Genomic DNA, 22,478 nt, shown 5'->3' on the forward strand with positions numbered 1-22,478 from the left:
CTACATCTTCTTGAGACTCTCTACAGGCCTGGAAGGGCTCTGTTTAATCTACAATCAGCTTCCCTGTTACACTGTGGCCACGTGGTTCTGGCGTCACCCCACAGTACCCGGGGAACAACCCTGGATGGGAATCCAAAGTCCTGGGTTTGGGGACTGTCTCAGCTACTCACTAGCCGTGTGACCTTGGGCAAGTCACTTAATGATGCCTGGCACACAGTATGTGCTTAATGAGTATTGATCAAATGAATAAATAAATAAGTAAACCACCTGAGCCTCAGTTTCCTCATCTGAGAAATGGGGGAATAATTCTGCCCCCCCCCTCACCTGACAGGCTGTGATCATGTCAGTAAAATTGTTGCCTAGAAATGCTTCTCAAACGCTCATGCATTTCACTTCAGTCACCTGGGGAGTTGCTCAAATGCAGATTCTGACTCAGTAGGTCTGGGTTGGGTGGGCCTGAGTTCTGCATTTCCAGCTGACCCCCAGGGGATTCCTGTGTGGACCACACTTTGAATAGGTAAGTCCAAGACTCTGATGCTCTACAAGTACTTGAGCTTGTTAACATCTCTTCAGCCAATGGGGTCGGGATAGACTCCAAGGATAGACTAACCAATTGTCCCAGCGGGCTCTCGACTAGGGGGTTTCCTGGGACACAGGGCTCTCAGTGTTAGAGCCAGGGAAGTCCCGGGCAAACAAAGTTGATCACTTCACCAAGATAATGGAAGGGAAAGGGATGCTGCCATCTGAGCTGCTTGTGAACTAGAAAAAAAACAAAACAGAAACAGACAGGCGTATTTGCTAAGGAGAGGAAAACATCCCCTCCTTAGATCAATTAGTCTTTGCACCCCCTGATTTCTCAGAGGCCCAGAGAAGTGGGGTGACTTGGCCGACAACACACAGCTCCTCAGGGGCAGGGCTGGGGCTGCAGCTCCGCCTCCTGACGCACTGTGGAGCAGCTGGGGGGCTTTCTCACCAATCCACATGGCCTTCTCCAACACATTCCTCTTTATTTGGCAAACACAGCATGTTTATTTATAAATTGGCTTTTTTTTGGAGCCTGAAATTTGGCATAGCTGATTTTGGCTGTAAGAAGTTCAAATTTTTCCTCTTTTTGTTTTGGTTTGCTTAACCATGTTTTGTGAGCAAAATATGCAAAGTAATAAAAACGACGAGGCTACTAAAGTGGTCCAAATGCAAAGCCTCCAGAAATGTGGCAGTGTCAACTTAGCACATTTATTCTGTATTTCTAGATAGTAGATTAGAAACCCATGAGGTTTACTTCCGGGGACTTAACAAACCACGAATAAATAGCTGGAGTCTCTTTCCAGGCTGTTTCTCTTGAGGTGGGACAGGAGTTTGGGAAGAGCACCCCTGGTGGGCAGATTGCTGGAGGCTGATCCTCTGCTCCTTAGCTCAGTCCTTAGAGAAGCTGGCAGTCATCAGGACTAAAGTCTGTGCGAGGATTTGTAGAATGTCACACAAAATCCTTTGCATTTAATTTTGCACACGGCAGAAGTCGTAAATGAACGTTGCCTTTTATTAACACTGAAATCCGTGCAAGGAATTTTCACGCTAAATATGTGAATACATTGCATTTAGAACAGCTAGTGTGCCCTCAGATCCCAGATCCTTCGAACTGTGCTGTAAGTTCAGGTGGCTTTTCGTTGGGGGTGGGGTAGGGTGGAGATGGTGAGAGAGAGGGGCTGATTTTATTTGTGACTCCACCTGGTGTAGGGAGTCTGGGTGTGGCCCCTGATCAGCGCTTCATGCAAATCTCTTATCTGTTCTTGTACCCAGAGAACGGAGTCTTAGCTCTGCCCACAACGAAATAAGCGATCAGCTCTGGTGGTGAACACTCTTCTTTTCACATAGTGTGGTTGGCTGGCAGCTTTCGCCACTGTCTTAATATAATACAACAAGCTACAGGCTGAGCACAGCTACAAGCCTCATCCAATGTTTTTAGCAATAATCTATCTATCTATCTATAAATATAGATAGACACCTAAATATATACATACAAGAACACATGACACAGGCAAGCCCTGGCAAAACACACAAATTTTAAAGATTGTTTCCATAGGCCCACCGAGAACCTCTAACAGGGACAAAAGGACATTTTCAACCTCAGGCTCCAGGCTGAGACCTGAAGAGGCAGTTTCCAGAGTCAGGGGCCAGCTGGGGTGAGTGGCTGGTGATACCTAATTATGGTGGAAGGGAGACGGCCAGTTAGTCTAGCTTGAAAAACCCCATCTGCTCTTCCGGAGGCATTTCTGGGTACTGGGGTCAGTGGCTGAGCTTATACGCACCCATGTTCTAGAATCAGAAGCCCCAGGGACCTGACTGGACAGATCCACAAATCTAGGGACAGCTGATTAAAGGGGAACTAAGTTGTGCTCACAGCCTGATCCAGGGGTCTCCTCTCACACTTGGCCTCTGCATTCTTCTTCTTCTTCTCATTTTCTTGTTGGCTCTCTTAAGAGTTCTGGTGTAAAACAGAGCCTCCCTGAGAGCTTCTGATTTCTGGGTACAACACAGACAGCTGTTTCAAGGGGTTGAAGCTTCCTGTCACAGTAATTGTACCTGCCTGTGGGGTGGAGGGGACCGGAAGTTTGCAAGCTCTCTGTGGTTGATTGTGCTCAGCACAGCACAGAAGTACCACTTTGCTGGTTGACCATGAAACCCCTGTCTCCTTCTGGTCACCCACTGTGCAGGTGAGTCACTCTCTATAGTTACCCAAAGAACCCGCTCTAAACCTTGGAGTAAAACTCCTGGGTCTAAGAGATGCTTGATCTTGTGAGAGATCCTAAGGATATCTGGGAACCAGTGTTCACTCTGCGAGTTGCTGGCTGTTTCCTAGGAGCACTTTGTTGTGGCTTGAGGGACTCTTAGTGTCCAGGGACCTCCCTTAGGGACACATCTTTAGTTCTTTTTTGCTGTTAACAAACGAGGCTACCTGCTGCCAAACAGCTCCACTGCCCTCACCACTGTCATCCCAGGCGCCAGCTAGGCTTGCTGTGACTGGTCCGAGCTATCTCATGCTTTCTCTCTCTACCTGCAGTGTTACCGGCAGAGACCTCAGGACATCACCACCCGTTTCTTCACTCTTGTGTTCTTCCCCTCCAGGAATCAGAACAATCGGAAGAGCTCCCATTGGGAAGAAGTGTGCTGGAGTTTGGGAGTGGGATCCATGGAGCTGTGCACTGCATTTGGCCACAGTGGGGACTGCCCCACTGGCCATTTTAGACACACAAAGGTCATAGATGCTCTGCTGGTCTGGCAAGGGCAAAAATCACCCTCCTGCCAGCCAGCAGTGCTGGGAGCCTAGAGTATTTCAGTGCCTGGCTGCAATTTTCCCATTAAGAGAGTTCTGTTTCAGACCTTTCTGTCCTTCAGAAGCTTGAAAAGAATCCTATTCTCTTCGCTGCATTATCTTTTTACTTTTGCAAATTCTGATACGATTTCTCAAAGCCATAGCCATTCCTTTGCCTGGTTTATGAAGAATACATATAGATAGCCGAGGTCCAGCATGTTTCCCACTCTGATTGTTACCATCCTCACCAAGGATAAACCACGAAACATCTGGAAAACCTTCAGCCCAGTGTTTGGATGTGCCTGGTTATTGGCAGACTCCCTACCCCCGCCTCAGGAGGCCTTGTATTTAAACTAACTTCCCTCTTTGGCAGCATCCCGGTGACATGCACAAAAGGATGTGACTAAGTGGAGACTGTGATTTAATATTTATTTGCTGAGGATGTTTTTTTACTTTGAATGAGGGTGAACTATAGGTTTTCACCTGAAATGCTCTTCAGAAGCAACCCCAACTCATCCCTGGGACAGAACTCCCTTAAAACCAGGTTAAGTTTAGGAGCCTAAACTCTCTGCCCCAAGAACTTCCGGCAGAGTTGGGGAGATGCAAGCAACTTTCCAGGTCAAGGTCTTACGTATAAAGTCCCTCTTTCCCACACCAGCTTCCTCTATCCCAATCCCTCTGGAGGCTTTGCTTTTCAACGGAATCCAACTGAAGCTCCCTGCTGGGTATGTTTCAAGAAGCCCTCTCTCCACCTTGTTTCTCTTTAATGGCTATAAAATTCCAGCTCAGAGGAGGAAAAATATTAATCAGGCAGGCCCTGCCTTTGGAGGTACTTACTGGCACTGACAGAAGACCAGGCCAGTGAATACAGTGGACACCAAACGTGCCATTGGAATGAAGAGCCCGCAGGGTAGACGCGGCCATGCACAGCACGGCTTGCCAGGCCCGGGCTGGGCTGCAGTTGGATAAAGCCCGCAACACAAGCAACACACACGTTTGTTGCAGAAGTACTGGGTCTCAGCAGAAAGGTCAAGCTGGGGTAGTGAAGCCTAAAAATACGATCTTCCCACAAGTTCCTTCTTCTCTCATTTGGCTTTCTTCTGATGCCAGCATGCCGGTCAGTGGCTTGCCAAAAGGGCTGGGAGCAGCCATACCTGTGTTTTAACAGATGGAGAGAACTCCTTCTTCAGACTTCCAGAGCACAGAGGCTGGAGCAAAATATGCTGCATCCGTAGCCTTGAGGACCAGCTCTTGAGTCTATGGACCCTGGAATACAGCGGCCCCAGTCTAGAGCTGGGTTCTCTCGTGTCATATGTAGGGGCGTTAGGTGGCCGGAGCAGGGCATCTGGCCGTCTCCAGGTGGGAGGGGACCTCTGAGGCAGCTACAGAGTAGACCATTGAGAGACTCAGAAGGGGAGACCCCTGGCATCAAAACAGGCTGAAATTAGGTTACTGTTCCTTAAAAATTCAATGTGGTTGCTTTTCTGCCTCCTGCTTCAATAGTTGGGGTGTGATGGCCAAACTATAGCTCTGGCACCACAGACCATGGACTCATCTTCCCAGCCAGGGTGTGTTCACAGGAGGCCAAGGAAAGTCACTTCTCTGCTTTGCTTTGACTCACGTTTGCTGAGGTCCCCGGGTCTTCCTTCCTACCCTTCCAAGGGAGACCTGGCGCTCTCAGCACTGCTCGGCCTCCACGAAGCCCTCCTTCTCGTGGCCTGAGGGCTCAACTTCTGTGTAGGTGGAGTGGTTAAGGTGGCTGCGGAACTTCATGGCCGGCCAGCGGCGAGGTCTCCGCTGCGAGAACACAGGCACAGAGTCAGCGGGCGCGATCCCTCCCCTGGGACCCTCCCCCCCTCCCCCTTCCCCCGGGGGACGGCTCTGAGCACTTCTCAAAGGTGCTGGCGGAGGGTGAAGTTTAGGGCCCTCTCCCCCAGAAGGCTCCCAGCTGTGATCCTTCGCGCCCCTGGGAAACCTGCTGGGAGCTGCAGGAGCTGGGAAGGAAGAGGTCATTTTATTCCTCGCCGTGTGGACTACAGGACGCGAGGTGAAAAGCTCAGTAGCACAGAGTGGAGTCCCGAGACTGTGGAAAGTGAGGGAGTGGGTAAGAGATGGAATGATCTGGGAGGCTCTGGAAACGCCAAGATAACCCTCCAGACAGTACAGGTCCTGCATCAGGGCTGGGGAGCTGAGGGAAATGCAGATTCCCAGGCCTCCATCAGACCTCTGGTCAGCATCCCTGTGGCTGGGGATCTGCAGGTTCCCCAGGTGAAACAAGGTTGGCCTTAGCCTCAGTAGGTCTTAATCTTAACCTAAGAATGACTGGTTAGAACTCATAAGAAACAAGGGGGCATCTAAACAGAGAGGAGGGGGCTTCCCTGGTGGCCCAGTGGTTGGGATTCCGCCTGCCGATGCAGGGGACGCGGGTTCGTGCCCCGGTCTGGGAAGATCCCGTGTGCCGTGGAGCATCTGGGCCCGTGGGCCGTGGCCACTGGGCCTGTGTGTCCGGAGCTCTGCAGTGGGAGAGGCCACAGCAGTGAGAGGCCCGAGTGCCACAAAAAAAAAAAAAAACAGAGAGGAGGGAAAGACCTAGGCCTCTGGGTGATGAGGTTGGGGGCTTGTGACCCATGTGGAGGATTGCAGTCCCAGAGGCCCCATCACTGTAGGATTCAGAGAGCTGGTCAGATGCCGAGAGCGGGGGGCTGGGGCAGGGGCTGCTGAGCTCTGTGGCCCAGAGTGAAGGGGCGCAGGCCTTACTTCCCATGCTGCACCTCACCTCGGGCTGACTCTTCTGAATCCTGAGATGTTGCAAACTGCAGCATCCTCAACAAAAGCTCCCAGACAGAGCAACTCTTATGCTTGCTACGGCCTGTCAAATCTAATCGAAAATCGCACACAGCAGGCCAAGAGGCAGAGACCTCAGTTCCATTATGGCTCTGAATAAGCACCAGGCCTGGAATTTGGGTGTGAGAGACCATAAATCATTAGGGACGGTTGCACAACACTCAAGGGGCATGTGAGGCATTTTTGGCCTCTTTCTTTCTTCTGGGGACTGTTCTGATTTCACAAATGGGAGCGCAAAAGCAGAGGCTGTTCAACAGGACAAGAGGGCCGGAGGAGTCCTGAGGGGTCAAGCCCTGGGGGGGTTAGGGACTCAGAGGGTGCCCGCCAGTGCAAGATGTGCCTGGATGGAGTCAATGAAGTCCCTCAGGTGGAAACAGGAGGCCGGCACGTGGCGGGTGAGGGATGAGATGGGGAGAGGCAGGTATTGAAAGGCTGGGGAAACACTGACACAGATGCAGACACCAGAGAGAGGCGGCCCAGTCCTGCACTGACCTCGATGAAGAAGAGCGCAGTGTTGGAGGTGGGGTGGCCATTGATATAGATCCCGGCCAGGATGACGGCCGCCAAGAGGAGGACGGCCAGCACGATGCCCACGATGGTGCCCAGGTGCAAGGGGGGGCCCTTTGTCTTGGGGGACAGGTTGTTCTGAAGGCCTGTGGAGAGACCATTAGGTCAGGGGAGCAAGGAAGGTGGGGTCATGGGGTCCTGGGTTCTGACAAAGTCCCAGAGATGAAAGCCGACTGAAACTTCAGGTCTACTTATCAAATACATGAAAAGGTGGAGTCGGTGGAACCATTATGAGTATGACATGAACTTTGTTCTTAGCACGGTTCAGGTCGTTTTCCAAAATCACTTAAAAGTTGCCCAAATGTCTACTAAGGATCATAAAATTTCTCTCCAGTACCCATCCCATATAAGTTCTTTTAAGGAATTCACAAAGGGCATGTGATGGTTAAGACTTGGGATCTGGAGCCTGGCTGCCTGGATTCAAATCCAGGCTCTGCTACTTACGAGCTGTGTGACCTTGGGCAAATTATTTAACTTCTCTGTGTCTCGGTTATCATTTCTGTAGCACAAGGATAATAATGTTAAGTACCTGGTAGGGTTATTGAGAGGGTGAAAATGAGATAATTCATGTCAACTGCTGAGGATCTCGGCAGGTGTCTTGGACAACTTTAAAAAGTGTTAGCTATTATGATAGCAGAATGACCACATCTTTACCTGTCACTGTCCACTACCAGATTGTGACCTCCTGTAGGGCAAGGACAGTGTCTTAGTCATCTCTGTGTTTTCAACTCTTAGAAAAATCGGCAGACCCATCAGAGGAACTCAATAAAAGAAATGAACTAGACACTCGGAGGGCTAATAAACCAGCAGACACTCTTTGTGAACATTCCAAGCATTTGAAATACATTCCCCAGGAGAAGACTGGGTATTTTCCATAGACTATCGAACTGGAAGCTCATCCAGTCCAACCCCTTTCTCATACGGCTGAAGGAATGGAAATACAGAGAGATGAAGGGATTTGTCCAAGGACACAGTGCTAGCCACCAAGAAACCTAGTTCCCTGATATTACCTGGGGTGGGCTTTTGCTCCTTCTCTCTACCCTAAAAGGATGTGGAGATAACGACACAGAGAAGACAGATGAGCATGTAAGCAACACAAATGTTGAATCCACTTTACATCGCTGGTGGGTGGAATGGGAGTCAACAGGGGGTAGAGATTTTTAATAAGATATTGTGTGCATCCAAAATCATTATGTTCCCCATCCCCTTTTCTCTGTCAGCAGAAAAAAAACCCAGGAGAGAAACTATCCTGGGGCACTCCTGTGCGTGGTTCATGCCTCTATCTGCCAAGAGCTGGGGGAGCTGCGATGACATGCCCCAAGCTGGCCTCTCCTGAGCTGGCCGTCAGACCTCAGCCTTCAGTGACCCTATGATCTGAGGGGCAGAGCTTGGGCTGATGAGCACATGGTGCAGAGTAAGGGGATCGTGGCCCAGGGCCCCCTGCTTCCCCACAGCCCAACAGACACACGTGTACACTCACACCCACAGCCCACAGAGCAGCAATGGCTCCGTCTCCCGTGGGAGACCCCATCAAGATGTGCTGCGTTAATAGCGCCTCCTCTCCTGCTGGAGCCCAGGTAACAGTCTCTCAGCCCCTGGGGCTGGAAGGCTCTTCCATCTCCCCTTTGTGGTAGTTGCAGCAAGGGCTTGAGCTGGCTCTGGGCAAAGGGCGGGGGGTGGGGTGGGGGGGGTCACCCCATGTCCCCAGAGAGGAGGTTATCCCCCAGGCAGTCCTGGGGAAAGGGGACCCCACCTTCTGACACCCTGTAAAAGTTGTGGTGGGCAACGTTTATGTACTCTCTGCCAAGCCACTTGAGTGAGAGAAGCTGCTCTCCACCCCTCATTGGCTGGGAGGCCCCTGGGGACAGAAGCCAGGGCCACAGGCCCACACAGCCATGCCTGCCCTAGCTTAGCCCTCACTTCCTCCTCTCACTCCTATCAGGGAAGCGGATACTCAAGGGCACAGAGGCCGGGAGAAGAACCACAGGAGGTTCGTGGCTGAGATGAGAAATGTCTAGATGTAGATTTGCTCCTTCAGTCTAGGGGGTCTGTTCCCAGAAGCCCCCTGCCTTCCCACCCAGCAGGAAGTCTGGGAAGCGCAGGCTGCTGTTGTTTCCCCCTCCCCCACTCAGAGTAAAAGCAAAGAGGCCAGGTGACGGCTGCACCCTCTTCCAGGGTGGGTCCAAGAGGCAGTGGTGTGTTGAAGAGGGGCAGGCAGTTCTGTACTCACCCTCTCCTTCTGCATAGGGATTCAACTTGGTGTCATCTTCAAAGGGAAAGGAGAGAAGGCACAAGATTAGTGGAATCATGATGGCCTCTGTCACTAGGTCTGGATGAGACTTTAGGGAGGTTCAAGTCCAACCCTTCATTTTGAAGGCTGGGAAACTGAAGCACAGAGAGGGGAGGTGACTTGCTCAAAGTCACACAGCAGTGTAAAGGTAGAAGGCCACAGACAAGGCAACTTTTCGTAGTGTTCATACATTCAACAAATATTTACTGAGTGTTTACTAGGAGTTCACTCCGACTGGGGCCCTTGCCCAGACAAAGGGAGTCAAGAAGGAGGGATGAGCTATGGGGCTGGGAGAAAGGGTCCCAGACAGCGGAGGGAGTGGGGGCAAAGGCTGGAGTCAGCAAGAACTTGGCCATCGGAGACAAAAAAAGCAGTTCAGTGCAGCTGGAGGGTAGCGAGGATGTGAATAAAGGGTGGTGAGAGTGAAGCGGGGGCATGGGGGGATCAGCTGTCTGGAAAGCTAAGTTGAGGGCCTAAGGGGCAGTCTCCTGAGGGGCAGCGGGAAGCTGAGGAAGGATTTGAGGAGAGGTGTGTGTATCAAGATCGAATCTGCTTGGAGACTTCCCAGGGTACAACACACTCCCTCTACACCTCAAGGAGTGTATCTTGCAGCCTCCTAAATAAGTTCCAGTGGTTGACCCTTCCTGTGGCTCTTCCCCACAGATTCCTATGGGGAAAGGACAGTAAGAATTCCACGTCAGGAGAATGTTCTAGATGACTGGAGCTTACTGCTTCAAGCATCAAAACGTTAAACCAGCAGAACCTTCCACAATGTAGGGCCTGCAACATGCACTTCGTTCCTCCTTCCCCTCTAGCACCCCCACCATCCTCCTAATTTTAAAGGATTTCACTGGCTCCCCTTTGTTCATAGATGTTCAAGGCCCTTCTCAGTGTGTCCCAATCTTCTTTTCTCCTACCACTGGCCACAGCTCAACAGCATGTCAGTGTCTGTGACAAGCTACCCAAGGTTCTCCAGACCTTGGAGCCCTCTCAGATCTCTGAGCCACTGTATGTACTGTTCCTCCTGCAGGGGATGCCCTTCCTCCCCTTCTCTTTTAAAAGTACCAACCCTGAAATGTCCCCTGCAGGGCTGGGGCTAGGGTGATACATGTGACACAGGGTCTGATCCTGTCTGCTCCGGACGCGCAGGCTCCGCGGCCATGGCTCACGGGCCCAGCCGCTCCGCGGCATGTGGGATCTTCCCGGACCGGGGCATGAACCCATGTCCCCTGCATCGGCAGGAGGACTCCCAGCCACTGTGCCACCAGGGAAGCCCCTGATCCTGTCTTTTTAGAATTTTTTGAAATTTTGTTTATTATGGAATTTTTGGCATTAATTTTGATTTTTACAAATATTGCAAGAAAAGATTATTATCTTAATTATTGCTTTTTTTTTTTTTTGGTGCCTCCTTAAACTTGATACCTGCACTGAGTGCCTCACTTGCCTCACCCTAGTCCTGGTCCAGGCCCGTCACTTCCCAGAGGACAGATGGGTGTGTCCTCCCCTGTGTCCCATTGCATTTGGTATCTGTTTCTGTGGCATCTTGGGTCCCACTGATTCCATAGACTGTGAGCCTCTCAATACCCAGCTGTTTACATTCCCAGTGCCTGGACGTGGCATACTGCTCTGCTATACATTTCCAATAAATCTTCAAATATCAAAAAATCACATTAGATAATGAAAGAATAAACCATAAGAAAAATTTTAAATGGTCCCTCATAGAGGAAAGAGGGAATAGGGCGGAGGGGAGAAAACTAGAAACTAAACTTCTTTGAATATAGCTACTTTTGTAGATTTGACTTTGGAACCATGTTAATTATCAGTTAACTGTTACATAATTTATAAAAAAGTTAAATTTAAAAAGCACCCCTCGGGACTTCCCTGGTGGCTCAGTGGTTAAGAATCCGCCTGCCAATTCAGGGGACACGGGTTCAAGCCCTGGTCTGGGAAGATCCCACATGCTGCGGAGCAACTAACCCCGTGAGCCACAACTACTGAGCCTGCGCTCTAGAGCCCATAAGCCCGCGTGCCACAGCTACTGAAGACGGCGCGCCTAGGGCCCATGCTCTGCAACAAGAGAAGCCACCACAATGAGAAGCCCACGCACCGCAACGAAGAGTAGCCCCTGCTCACTGCAACTAGACAAAGCCTGCACACAGCAGCGAAGACCCAGCACAGCCAAAAATAAAGAAATAAATTAAAAAATAATAATAATAATAAAATAAAATGATAAAAAGCACCCCTAAAAATTCAAAGTAAAACAAAACAAATAGAGAATTGTAGGCGTATAATAGAAAGATAGGTTTTCTTCAGGAATTTCAATACACGAGGTATTTATGTATGCCTCTGAGTCTATTTTGTTACTACAAGTTGAAATGATGAATTGGTTACTCAACACTAACTAAAGTAACCCTAAACATCATTGGACAAATTAACTTGATTGGAATCAACTTGTTTTGAATCTAGACCATTGGAAATCCATTGTAGCCCAATCCACATCTACCCTTGGCAGACAAAAGGACACTCTCCACCCACCAGTCCCTCCCACAAGGTGACTGAAGGTGACCACCCTGTGCTCACAACAGCTTTTCTCCCACTCACCGAGGGCTGGTTACCACCTGCCACCTTGTTGGGGGTCCACAGAATGCAAACTGATTCCCTCATTAATGGACTGTGGCCCAGGCCCATGAAAACTCACAGAGAGAAGAAATGTGTGTAATGTCTAGTGAATGAGTGGTCATTTTCTGTAGTTAGTGGTCACTTCTGGCTGCTGCCAACATGTTCTGTTCAGCTGCCCATCAGATGTGCCCTTACGTTGCACACAGTTATTCCGGGTCAGTGCCTGTCTGTCCTTATAATAAAATGCATGGGCTTTGTGGCAGCTGCTTGCCACTCTGAGGTCATTCTGGTTCACTTAAGTGGGCAGCATTTAAGCAAGTGAACAACTCTTTAATCCAGCCCTCATACCTCCTGCTCCCCTGGTCCTCTCCATTCCTCTGGATGGCTGGTGACAGAAGGGCTCCACACGCCCTCCAGCAGCTGCTCTCACTAACTTCTCTGCTCTCCAACTCTGCTCTGACCAGGTGGGTCCCCCTGGCTGAAGTGCTGTATCCCCTTCATTCACAACGTCTTCCTGGACCCCGAGATATACTCTGCCTCCAGTAAGTCTCCCTGTGTGGGTTATAATTGCACAGGCAGGGGGTGACCCAAACCTGTCCCTCCAGACACCTTGAGAGTTTGGGCTGGGGGGAAGTCTTTATCAATTTTTCTTTTCTTTCTTTCTTTTTTTTTTTTGGCTGCACCACATGGCTTGCAGGATCTTAGTTCCCTGATAGGGATCAAACCTGTGCCCCCTGCAGTGGAAGCGTGGAGTCCTAACCACTGGACCACCAGGGAAGTCCCCCCAATTTTTTTTCTTATAGAGGTAACCTAACAATCTCTACCACCCGCTCCAGGACTGGAAGGACATATATTTTTCTTTTGGGGACTATTACACAGCAAACAGAAATGACACATTCCTGGGCTGAGAGAAGACACACACATGATAAAACTGATAAACAGAACACACTGCCTCTATGTAGGGACAGCTCATCAGGGCAATAACCCGGGAGAAATGGAGAATACTTCCAAGTCAGGATTTGAATCCAGCCCCCAGAAGCCATGCGCTGGGCTCTCCACGCCCACACAGCCACCCTTCTGGCCTCAGGCACCGTGCCTCATGCAGACGTAAACCTCTGAGGGAAAGGCTGCGTTCTGATCTGGAGGACGGGGTGTGCAGCCCCCAGCCCAGCTCTGGGCTCAGACCGTGCCCTCAGTAGCACATAGGGTTAACTCAGGAGTGACTGGCCATGGGTTCTTCTTTTTAAGTAGAGTTTCCTTTAACTGGAAGGTCACCCCTGGACTCAGTTATTAACTCCCTGAGGGCAAGATCTCCTCCTGTGTCATTTTTCATTTGATTTATTGAATCCCTCACAGCACTAGCACAGTCTCTGCTCTCAATACCTGAGCTTTAACCAGTTACTCGTTATTCCTGGGCAAGTTCAGAGTGTTGGGACCTGTCTGAATCTGCCCACTTGTTCACCCTTCCCTATTTTTCCACCCATTGAATCCATGAAGACCCTTTTCTGTTGTTTTTTTCAGCACTGAGAAAGGCAGTGGGGTCGAGGGGCAAGATTGCTGCTTTTGGAGCTAGATGAGACCTGACTCCACCTCTTCCTGGCTGTGTGACCTTGGGCAAGCCATCAACCTCTCTGAGCCATACTGTCTCCTCTGTAAAATGGGGATCAAACAGCATCAACGTACAGGATTGTTAGGAAGACTAAGTGAGTGCACAATGTTACCACCCTACGTGGCACATGGTCAGTCCCCTTAAATATTTGCTCTTTCTATCAACTGTTCACTTCCCTCCAGCCAGATCCAAGGGTTCCTGCTCTCCAGTCCTCTAGGCTGCATTTAAAAAGTCAGGGGGGCACCACGAAAAGAACATTCCACCGCTGAGCAAACTACTTTGCTCCTTATGAGCCCATTTCCTTGTCTATAAAATGGGATTGTGGATGAATAATGTTTAAAAATATTAACTTTTTTCTCCTTTCCTGCTTTCCATTTGCCCCTTTCAAACAGGTAATCTCGCTCAGGGGAAGTGGTAAGAGCCCATAAGTCTTTCAGTCTTAGACTTAGGGCAAGGGGCTAAAACCTAGATGCCACGTATTGAAAAAGGATGAGGGAGGAATTTCTCAGAGATAGCCAAAGAATCCGAGGAGTCTGCACGGGGTTCCCCACAGGGTGGCTGGACCTCTAGCAGCTTCAATAAGACCTCAGGTCTGGGTGAAACGGAGCAGGACCTTACGGTCCTTGCCCCCCATGTCCTCAGCCTACCTTTTGTCTGTGGAAAAACTTTAGCCAAAGAGTAAGTTTAATCAGAGATGTGAGAAGATGCAGGAACAAGGGAAAATAGTCCAATAAGACTGAATAATAATAGTCTAGGCATTAAGCATAGTCAAGGACCTTAGTTCCTCTTCAAGGGCTGTAGATAATATTCTGAGCCATATCATTTGAGCTGTCTTATAGATACTGAAACCCCCATCAGGTGGAAGAAGTTAACTACATGATGACCAGACTGTAGCCATGACATAAGCTGCCACAATTCTGAGAACTGGCCTCAAAGAAATGGGAAGAAACGGACCGTGGAACTAAAGACCGTGTTAGGTAGCTAGTCAGACGTGAGTGGGTCCCGCCCCATCCTGGATGGGGTCATCTTTCCCTCCCCACCTGGACACTGGTGACCAGAACATGCCCAGAGATCCTCCCTTTTTGTGGTTAAGGACCGCTAAGTTTCCAGGCTTATGAGGACCAAGCAAGATATTGAAAACCCAACAGGGTTTTCCAAACCAGCAGCACCCAGACCTAAGAGGTGACTCAGACTAACCTGGGGCTCATTATGCGGTATTTATAATAAATTAGCATTGTGGTTCCCCACCCCCACCCCCATTTCTGATTGGGTGCTTATGGGTAAGGGCCTGCATACAAGGAGAAAAGTTATATAACCTAAAGCTGTCAATCAACTTGTAAATCCAATGATGCAGGACACAGGGAGGGACTTGCCACGATTTTGAAAACCCAGCCCTACCCTCACTGCGGGGCTGCTTCTGGTGCCTAGACAGCTCACCGTCCTCCCTTCTTGAGGGTGTACTTTTGCTTTGCTGAATAAGACTCCTGCTGCTTAAAACTACTCTATGTCTCTCAGTTGAATTCTTTCCCTCGAGAGGACCAGAACCCAGGAGTCACCGTTCCACCGGTAACATGCGGGTGGCAGAGGAGGCCCAGGGACAACCAGGCCTGAAGAAGCAGAGATGGATCAGCAGCAACCCAAGGTGGTCAGAGCTGCCCACCTACCCTCCACCCACTGGACGCCACAGGACCGCGTAGCCAAGCCCCAGGACGGCAGGGGTGGAACTCCCCACCAGGCCAGCTCGGCGAGGGCTGGGAGCCAGAAGGGAAGTCAGAAAAATCAGGCAACCTTTCCCTGACGTCTGAGTGTGTGGACTGAGTTCATACCTGCTACAGGGATGCTAAGACCTCACAGGTTCTCTAAGGGTCGCTATTAAGATGAACCGCGATATTATAATAAAATACCTGGCAGTGTGCTGGGACAGTAATTTTTCCCCTCGCCACAGTGAATTCCGTCCCACAGCCCTGATATGGGTGTGGAGTCTACTCCCTCTAAACCTGGCTTCTGCCTCTCACCAGCAAGTGCCCCCACTCTTGGAGCCTCAGGTGTGAAAGGATGGAGCAACCCTCTTCCCTGAGATAATCCCCATCAGGGACAGTGATGCTCCAGGGCGGTGGCTCCGCCCCACTCTTACCTTCCGTGGTGAGGCTGTCGACGAAGACGGAAGAGGAGGTGGTGGTGAGGTCTCCGTCAAAGGGGCTGAAGGAGCTGTCGGGCGAGGACGAGGAGGAGTCCTCGTCCTGGAAGTCCTCACACGTCCCGCCCTCTGCCTGCAAGAGAGAGCCTGTGCTGCTCTGGACAGAGGCCTCGCTGGCGGCCATGCTGCACACAGGAGGATGGTGGGGCGCTCGCATCCCTCAGCGGCCAGAAGATTTAAGATTCCGGTGCGTGGCCCAAGCATGGTAATCTCACCAAAGCTGGGCTCTGAATACATTTAAGCTTTCCACTTTATCCTGAAAGCGTCTTGTCTTACAGGGCAATTTATCTGTCAGCTGCCTCGAATCCCTCCTGAAAGAAGGAGCTGAGATGCCAATCTTAAATAAAGCGAATCTGTACGTTCACCAACAGCCAGCGTCAGCAGTAGGCTTCTGGATGGACAAAGTTTGTTTTTTTTCTAAGGCCAGAAACGGCTCACCCAGCCTTACTGATAAAACAGATGGTGGTGAGCACATAGCAGTAATCCTGGGGGTTCACATTTAAATGCTGGGCCTGGCACCTTCACCATCTCACCGGCTGTGAGCTGCAGGCCAAATCACTAAACCTCTCTGAGCCTCAGTTTCCCGCTCCGGTAAGTGGGGGCACTGGCCCCCAGCTCCCGGAGACCGTGTTAGGATTAAATCAGGGCAAGTGCAGGACAGCATGCGGCGAAGTGCTGGGCGCATGCGCTGTGCTTGCACTGCAATGGAGGAAGGGAGGGGGAAAGGATGCGTGGATGAAAGGGTCTGTGTCAGTATAAGGTGTGAGAAGTGGAGGCTCCCCACCCAAAGTGTTGAGCATTCATGGAAAATTCCAGCAGTGAGAAGGAACCTGCATGGGATTCTAAATGGGAGGTGCCAGGAACAACCCTCCTCGTTCCCAGGACCACTGCCTTCCTCAAATGCCGGAGGGCTGGAGCCCGGTAGTCGCTTTTTGAACATCACCAGGTGCACAGCCTCCCGGAGGATCCCGCTGTGGCCAAGGCCATGCCCAACGTACCCTCTGTAAGGACCAAAAGAGCCCCTGGAGAGCTGCTGCTCCAGGCTAAGTCACCAGAAGTGCTTGTCTCAGGGACCCATCGAGCCCTCGGAAACCTCCCATGTGGGTCTAATTGGCTCAGAGCAGACAGGGAGACAAGCCCCAGGTGGAGGGGAGAATTTCACCAAGAGCCAGAGATGCCTTGAGAAGAGCTACCCGAGCTAGTAGCCCTGCTCCTCCCCACACCTGGCTCACTTAAGCCCCTCACCTCCTGGGCACAGCCATAGGACAGCCACTCCTGGCGGTAGCGGTCAAAGCCACTGGAGCATCTGCAGGGGAAACCAAAAGGCCAGAGGTGTGATGGGATTGACAGAGAAGCCCTCCTCTTCACCTCCCCCTATGCGGTAATAGCTCTCCAATGATAGCAAGGAGGGGGCGAACCTCCCCAAGACCACTGGGCAGGTGCCGTGGGAGCGAGAGTCAGACCGTCCTGTCCCTCTATTCCTTTCCCCAAAGGAGGGGAAGCTATTTGTGGCATCTTCTCCCTCCTCCTGACCAAGCTCCCCAGGACCAAGACCACATCTGCCCAGATGTGGTGTGTAGGGAGCTGACAAATTGCATGACCTCTAATGACCTTTAAGGCCCTCCTGACTCTGGGCGGCCACGAAATTGCTGAGAATCCAGGGAATTCACACACGTTCTCATCTGGGGAAAGTCTTACTCATTCACCAAGCCCCACTTCTTCATGGAGAAGCCTAAACTTGTCAAGGAGGGGCAGGGCTGAGGGTGGCCATCAGCCAATCTGGCCAACACCCCCTGTGTGATCATTGAAGGGCAGAAGTCAGGGTCCTGCCAGAGTCTGGGAGAGATTAAACACTGGTTGACAAGGGTTCCTGGAGGACAATGAGAGCTCAGCTGGGCTGGAAGTTGTCAAGTGCTTCCCTAGGGAAGGGGTGTGGTGCGAGGATGAACCAGAGAATGTTCTTCATGGCATCATGCTCAAAGTTCCGTTCTTCACTCTTTGGTGCTAGGAGAATCCACCAAGCCCGACTAAAGCTCAGGAACCGCCGCATGGGAAAATAATATCCCAAGCCACCAGTGCTGCGAAAGGATTCGTGGCTGGTTAACTCTGCACCGGCAACTGCCTGCCCATCGACCCGAGACCTGGTGAGGCTGAGGCTTCCAGGCGCTGTCAGCCTTTCCTTCTGAAGATGCCTCTGAGCTGCTCCTCCTGCAGCAGCGGCAGCTGAGCTGAGCCATCCACACCCCCTCTGTCAGGTCCTCCGTGCCCCCTCCCTTGAGGGATGGAAGATTAAGGGCATTGTTGGGGGCTGGGGACTAAAGTTTCTTTTAGGCCAAACTAACTGGTTCTTTCAAGGACTGAGCCTTTGATAAATGTCTAAGAGCACCCCTTTCCAAGCTCGGGGCCAACCAACCCAGATGCAAAGGAGAAGGGCATGAGAAATGGCCACTGTTCGAGTGCCTCCTGAATGCCAGGTGCTGCCCCAGTCCCAAGCTGCTCCGGCACTATCTCATGGGACCCTCATGAAAACGCTGTAAGACAAGGGTTATGTATGACCCTCATTTTCAGAGCCAAATCCTGGAGTCAAAGTCACCCATTGACTTCAGAGTGGGTCACTGGGTGGGCAATAGGGATGAAAGGAAAATACCTGCATGATAAGTGAAATAATCTAAATCAGATCTGGCCCCAGCATGGGGAGGGGAAGCTCTGGGAGGCTGCAGAGGGCAGAGTAGGTGGAGGGGAAGCCGAGAACCCATGTGATGGTTTCAAGCAGCTGTTGGTGGGAGAGACCATGGTGGCCGGCCCCCTGCACCAGCTCTGACCTCTGGCTTTTTAGGAACCTGGAGTCAGCTCTCAGTTGAAGCTGAGGCTCCAGAGATCTGTCAAGAAGGGGCCGTGCTCAGTGAGCCCAGGCTCACGGACATCCAGGGACAGGATCCCTGATGGAGCTTCTTTGTCCCGTAGTTGACATAACCCAGCAAAGGCAGTATCCACACCCAAGGCCCTGCCCTCCCCCTGACCAACCCTCATTAAACTGTCATAGTTTTCTGGGTTTGGGCGTATGCATTAAGTGGGGGTGTATCAAGCCAGGGTTTTGCTTTCATGTGAGCCATTTTGCAGTTCTCCTGGCTCAGCTGTTGGTGGACACTGAGTCATGCGGTGGCAGCCAGCCCCGGCGTTCCAGGCTTCTCTGCAGTCATCTGGATGATCTCCCTGTGCTCAGACAGTGACTCTCAAACTTGAAAGTGCACAAGATGGACCACACCGCAAAGCTCCACGCCAGGAAGAACCAACCTGGGGTGTGCCCTGTGTACTCTCTCTGAGGCTCTGTGCCTTTCATGTGAAGGGCCCTGAACACTTTGCAAAAATACTATCTGGTATTTGAGGAGTTAAAATAACAGGCATGTTCCTCACCCACATCCCCCCGAATCACGTAACCCCAGCCCATTTTACAGGGAAAACAAACTGAGGCCCCAAGAGAGTGAATAAGAGCACAGCTGTTGGGAAGAACACCTGGGAGGCCAGATGAGCACCCCTTTCTCCTCCCGGCCCAGAGCTGTGTCTTGTGTGCTAGGCCAGTGACCTATAAAGGCAATGGCTTCTATTTCTGCACCAGGATACTGGAAAGGAGCAAAGGAAACACTGACAGATTCAGGACAGCTGCAGAGAACTCAGAGCCTCTATAATTTGCAATTTTTCAAGATTGCCTTAAAGGCTCTTGTAGTTCATAGCTTTTCCCACTCTCATGGGAGCCCTAGTTCCCAAAGAAATTCTTTTTTTTCCCCCCTGCCATTTATTTCTCTTGGACAGGAGAACAGGGCTCAGATTCTGAGTCTAATCCGTGAGGGAATGATTTCAGAACAAGGAGAGGAAGATGACTTGGATTTAAGAACTTTATGCCTGAGGCTGAATCTCATCCAGAATTTTCCCTGCTTCCAAAACCAAGCAAACACAGCTTGGTCACTTGCTCCAGCTTTCCACAGACGCCTGCAATTTCCACACCCATGGTTTTCAGGAAACCCTTCTGCAGCCTGAGAAAGATCTTGAGGTGCTGATTTGGGGTCATGGGGCTCTCCTCCAATGGCGATGGGTCTTAAGCTCATCCCGTCCCTGAGCCGGCGGATCTCACGCTTGTTTGCAGATGAGGTACCGTGTTAAAATGCAGGTTCTTGGGCTTCTCTCCCAGAGACCTGATGCAGGGGGCCAGGGGTGGGCCCTGAGAATCTGCATGTTTACCGCAAGCCCTAGGTGATTCTGGGATGCTCACAGCTGTGGACCACTCTTTGAGAAGGCCTGCCAGAGGATGAACCAACCCTCCCAGGTGCGAGGAGGGACCTGCAGTAGCTGGAATCTCTGAATGGTCTTCCAGAAGTCTAGTGTCACCACAGGGTGACATATAGTCACCTTGATGGGTCACAAGCCTCAGGGAGACACTCACTTTCATGATATTCTTGTCCTAAGTGTCACAGGAGCGCTGGCCAGAGATACCCTCATGTTGGTAATGAGGCCCGAGGCAGGGAGTGGGGCCGTGCCACCATCTGCCCCCCTGCACAGTCTGCCTGTGGGAATAAGAGGGTGAGCCTGGTACAAACCTCTGGAGGACATGGCACCAGCTGCAGTTGAAGATCAGGTCTGAGGACATGCAGGTGTCGCAGCTCCGATGCTGCAGGCAGGCTGCAAGAGAGAAGGCAGCGGCCCCTCAGTACCAGCCCCTCCACAGGCCTCCAAAAGGTGCAACTTTCCTGAACGCTGGGTCCTTACACAACTCTGGAGGCTCTGACTAGCAGGGACCCTAGAAGTTTTTAATGCCACCCTCACTTGAGTCCAGCCTTGATTCTCTAATTCTCCCTCTCTACCCTCCCTCCCTCCCTCCCTCCCTCCCTTCCTTCCTTCCTTCCTTCCTTCCTTCCTTCCCTCCTTCCTTCCTTCTTTCCTTCCCTCCATCCTTCCTTCCTTTTGTCACCAGGGGGTCAGGCCCTGAGCTGGTACTGGTGAGTCAGCAGTAAGACCTGGTATTTCTTGGGCCTTACAGTCATATGGAAAGACAGACCCTAAGCAGATCATCAAACAAAAATAACTACATAATTATCATTGTGATGAGGTTTACGTAGGAAAATTACAGGGCGCCATAAGCACGTACAAAGGGATTGCACCTAGTCTGGAAAGTTATACTTGGGGCCTATTGCCTACAATTACAGGGTTGCAAAGGATTTTTTTAAATCGACATATATTTGACATATAACGTCATGTAAGTTTAAGGTGTACAACATATGGATTTGATCCATTTATATGGCTGTATGATCGCCACTGTAGCATTTGCTAACGCCACCATCACTTCACATCAGTATCATTTCTTCCAGTGGTGGGAACAATTAAGATCGAGTCTCTTGGCAAATTTAGTCTTTACAGTTGTGTTGTCTACAATCACTGGAAAGGATTTAAGATGTCCTGGTTTGACCAGCTAGCACTCCCTGCTCCTAGGGACTGTTTGTGTGGCTGGATTGCCGTCAGAGGCCCGCTCCTCCCAGGGAAGTCTGGGGGCTGAGTTTTTGAGAGTAAACCAGGCCAGGCATACGGAATTCCATTCCTTTCCTCTCCCTCTCCTCTTGGAAGTGAGCTATTCCCCTCTTGGAAGTGAGCTATTCCCAGGGGGTATGCTGACCTCTGCTCATCCAAGCTTAAATCTTCCCGGGAGAGTTACCTGACCTCTTGGTGCCTTGGTACCTCACTTGTAAAAGAGGGATCAGGATGCTGTCTGTGTGGGAGGCCAGCTGTGAGAGGGTTTATAACAGTGCTGGCCACATGGTGAGCCAGTGAATGCTATTTGTTATCGACTCTGGTCCTTCATTCCCCTCAATATACCTATCAGGTGCTCATTCAATCATTTATTCTTTCAACAAATATTTATTGAGCGTCTACCCCAGGCCCGGCACTGTCGCAATGCTGGAGATGCAGTGTGAACAGGAAAAGACAGAAGCACTGCCCACATGGAACCTGCAGTCCAGTGGAGGAGACAGCCAACAAATACACAGACAAATAGATCCACCCTAGGGTTGCCAGTGGTGAGAAGGGCTGGGAGAAAAGCAGATCAGAACAAGGAGGTGGAATGACGGTGGGGGATGTGTTTTACTCAGGGAGGTTGGGGAAGGCCTCTGAGGAGACTGAGAGAGCGAGGAAGCCAGCCTGGCAGCTCTCCTGGGAGAGAAGTCCAAGCAGAGGTGCCTCTGTGTGCAGAGTCCCGGGAGGAACACATCCCAGGGATGCTCCCAACAGCAGTCAGCACGCTGGCCGGCTCAGCAGAGTGGAGAGCTGGAAGGTGGTAGGAATGGGGAGGAGGGGCAGCTGGGGCCTAGCCGGGCAGGGCAAGGGTGGAGAGCAGGCAAGTTAGTGGGAGCAGCTGCTGGAGGGTGCGTGGACCCCCAGCAGAGAGGGCCCAGGGAGCAGGAGGTATGAGGGCTGGATTTTAAGACTTGTTCACTTGCTTAAATGCTGCCCACTTAAGTGAACCAGAATGACCTCAGAGTGGCAAGCAGCTGCCACAAAGCCCATGCATTTTATTATAAGGACAGACAGGCACTGACCCGGAATAACTGTGTGCAACGTAAGGGCACATCTGATGGGCAGCTGAACAGAACATGTTGGCAGCAGCCAGAAGTGACCACTAACTACAGAAAATGACCACTCATTCACGAGACATCACATACATTTCTTCTCTCTGTGAGTTTTCATGGGCCTGGGCCACAGTCCATTAATGAGGGAATCAGTTTGTGTTCTGTGGACCCCCAACAAGGTGGCAGGTGGTAACCAGCCCTTGGTGAGTGGGAGAAAAGCTGTTGTGGGCACAGCGTGGTCACCTTCAGTCACCTTGTGGGAGGGACGAGCTGTAGGTGGCACTGTGTCCTTTTGTCTACCAGGGCTCTGCAGGCTTTGGAAGGGTGGAGGAAAAGCCATCAGCAGAAAATAAGCAAGGACCGACTTGGCCCAAGAACAAGAGAGCTCTGGCTGTTTTGTTCTCTGGTGCGTCCAGAGGGTCTAGAACAGC

At 51.1% G+C, this 22,478-nt stretch overlaps 1 protein-coding gene across 1 annotated transcript in view; it reads right to left on the reverse strand.

Annotated features, from left to right (window-relative positions):
* Window positions 1-993: 993 nt before the first annotated feature.
* PLXDC1 (plexin domain containing 1) overlaps window positions 994-22,478 on the reverse strand; it is a 65,494-nt gene continuing 44,009 nt past the window's right edge. The window contains exons 9-14 of the mRNA XM_029212828.1: window positions 20,029-20,110; window positions 16,682-16,742; window positions 15,374-15,509; window positions 8,952-8,987; window positions 6,647-6,807; window positions 994-5,107 (exon numbers count right to left, since the gene is read on the reverse strand). Coding sequence (XP_029068661.1) covers window positions 4,988-5,107; window positions 6,647-6,807; window positions 8,952-8,987; window positions 15,374-15,509; window positions 16,682-16,742; window positions 20,029-20,110 — 596 coding nt within the window. The 3' untranslated portion in view covers window positions 994-4,987. The remainder of the gene's footprint in view (window positions 5,108-6,646; window positions 6,808-8,951; window positions 8,988-15,373; window positions 15,510-16,681; window positions 16,743-20,028; window positions 20,111-22,478) is intronic.

The sequence above is a fragment of the Monodon monoceros genome, unplaced genomic scaffold, assembly GCF_005190385.1.
Source record: "Monodon monoceros isolate NGI ecotype Baffin Bay Population unplaced genomic scaffold, NGI_Narwhal_1 Super_Scaffold_9, whole genome shotgun sequence".
Taxonomy (NCBI): Eukaryota; Metazoa; Chordata; class Mammalia; order Artiodactyla; family Monodontidae; genus Monodon; species Monodon monoceros.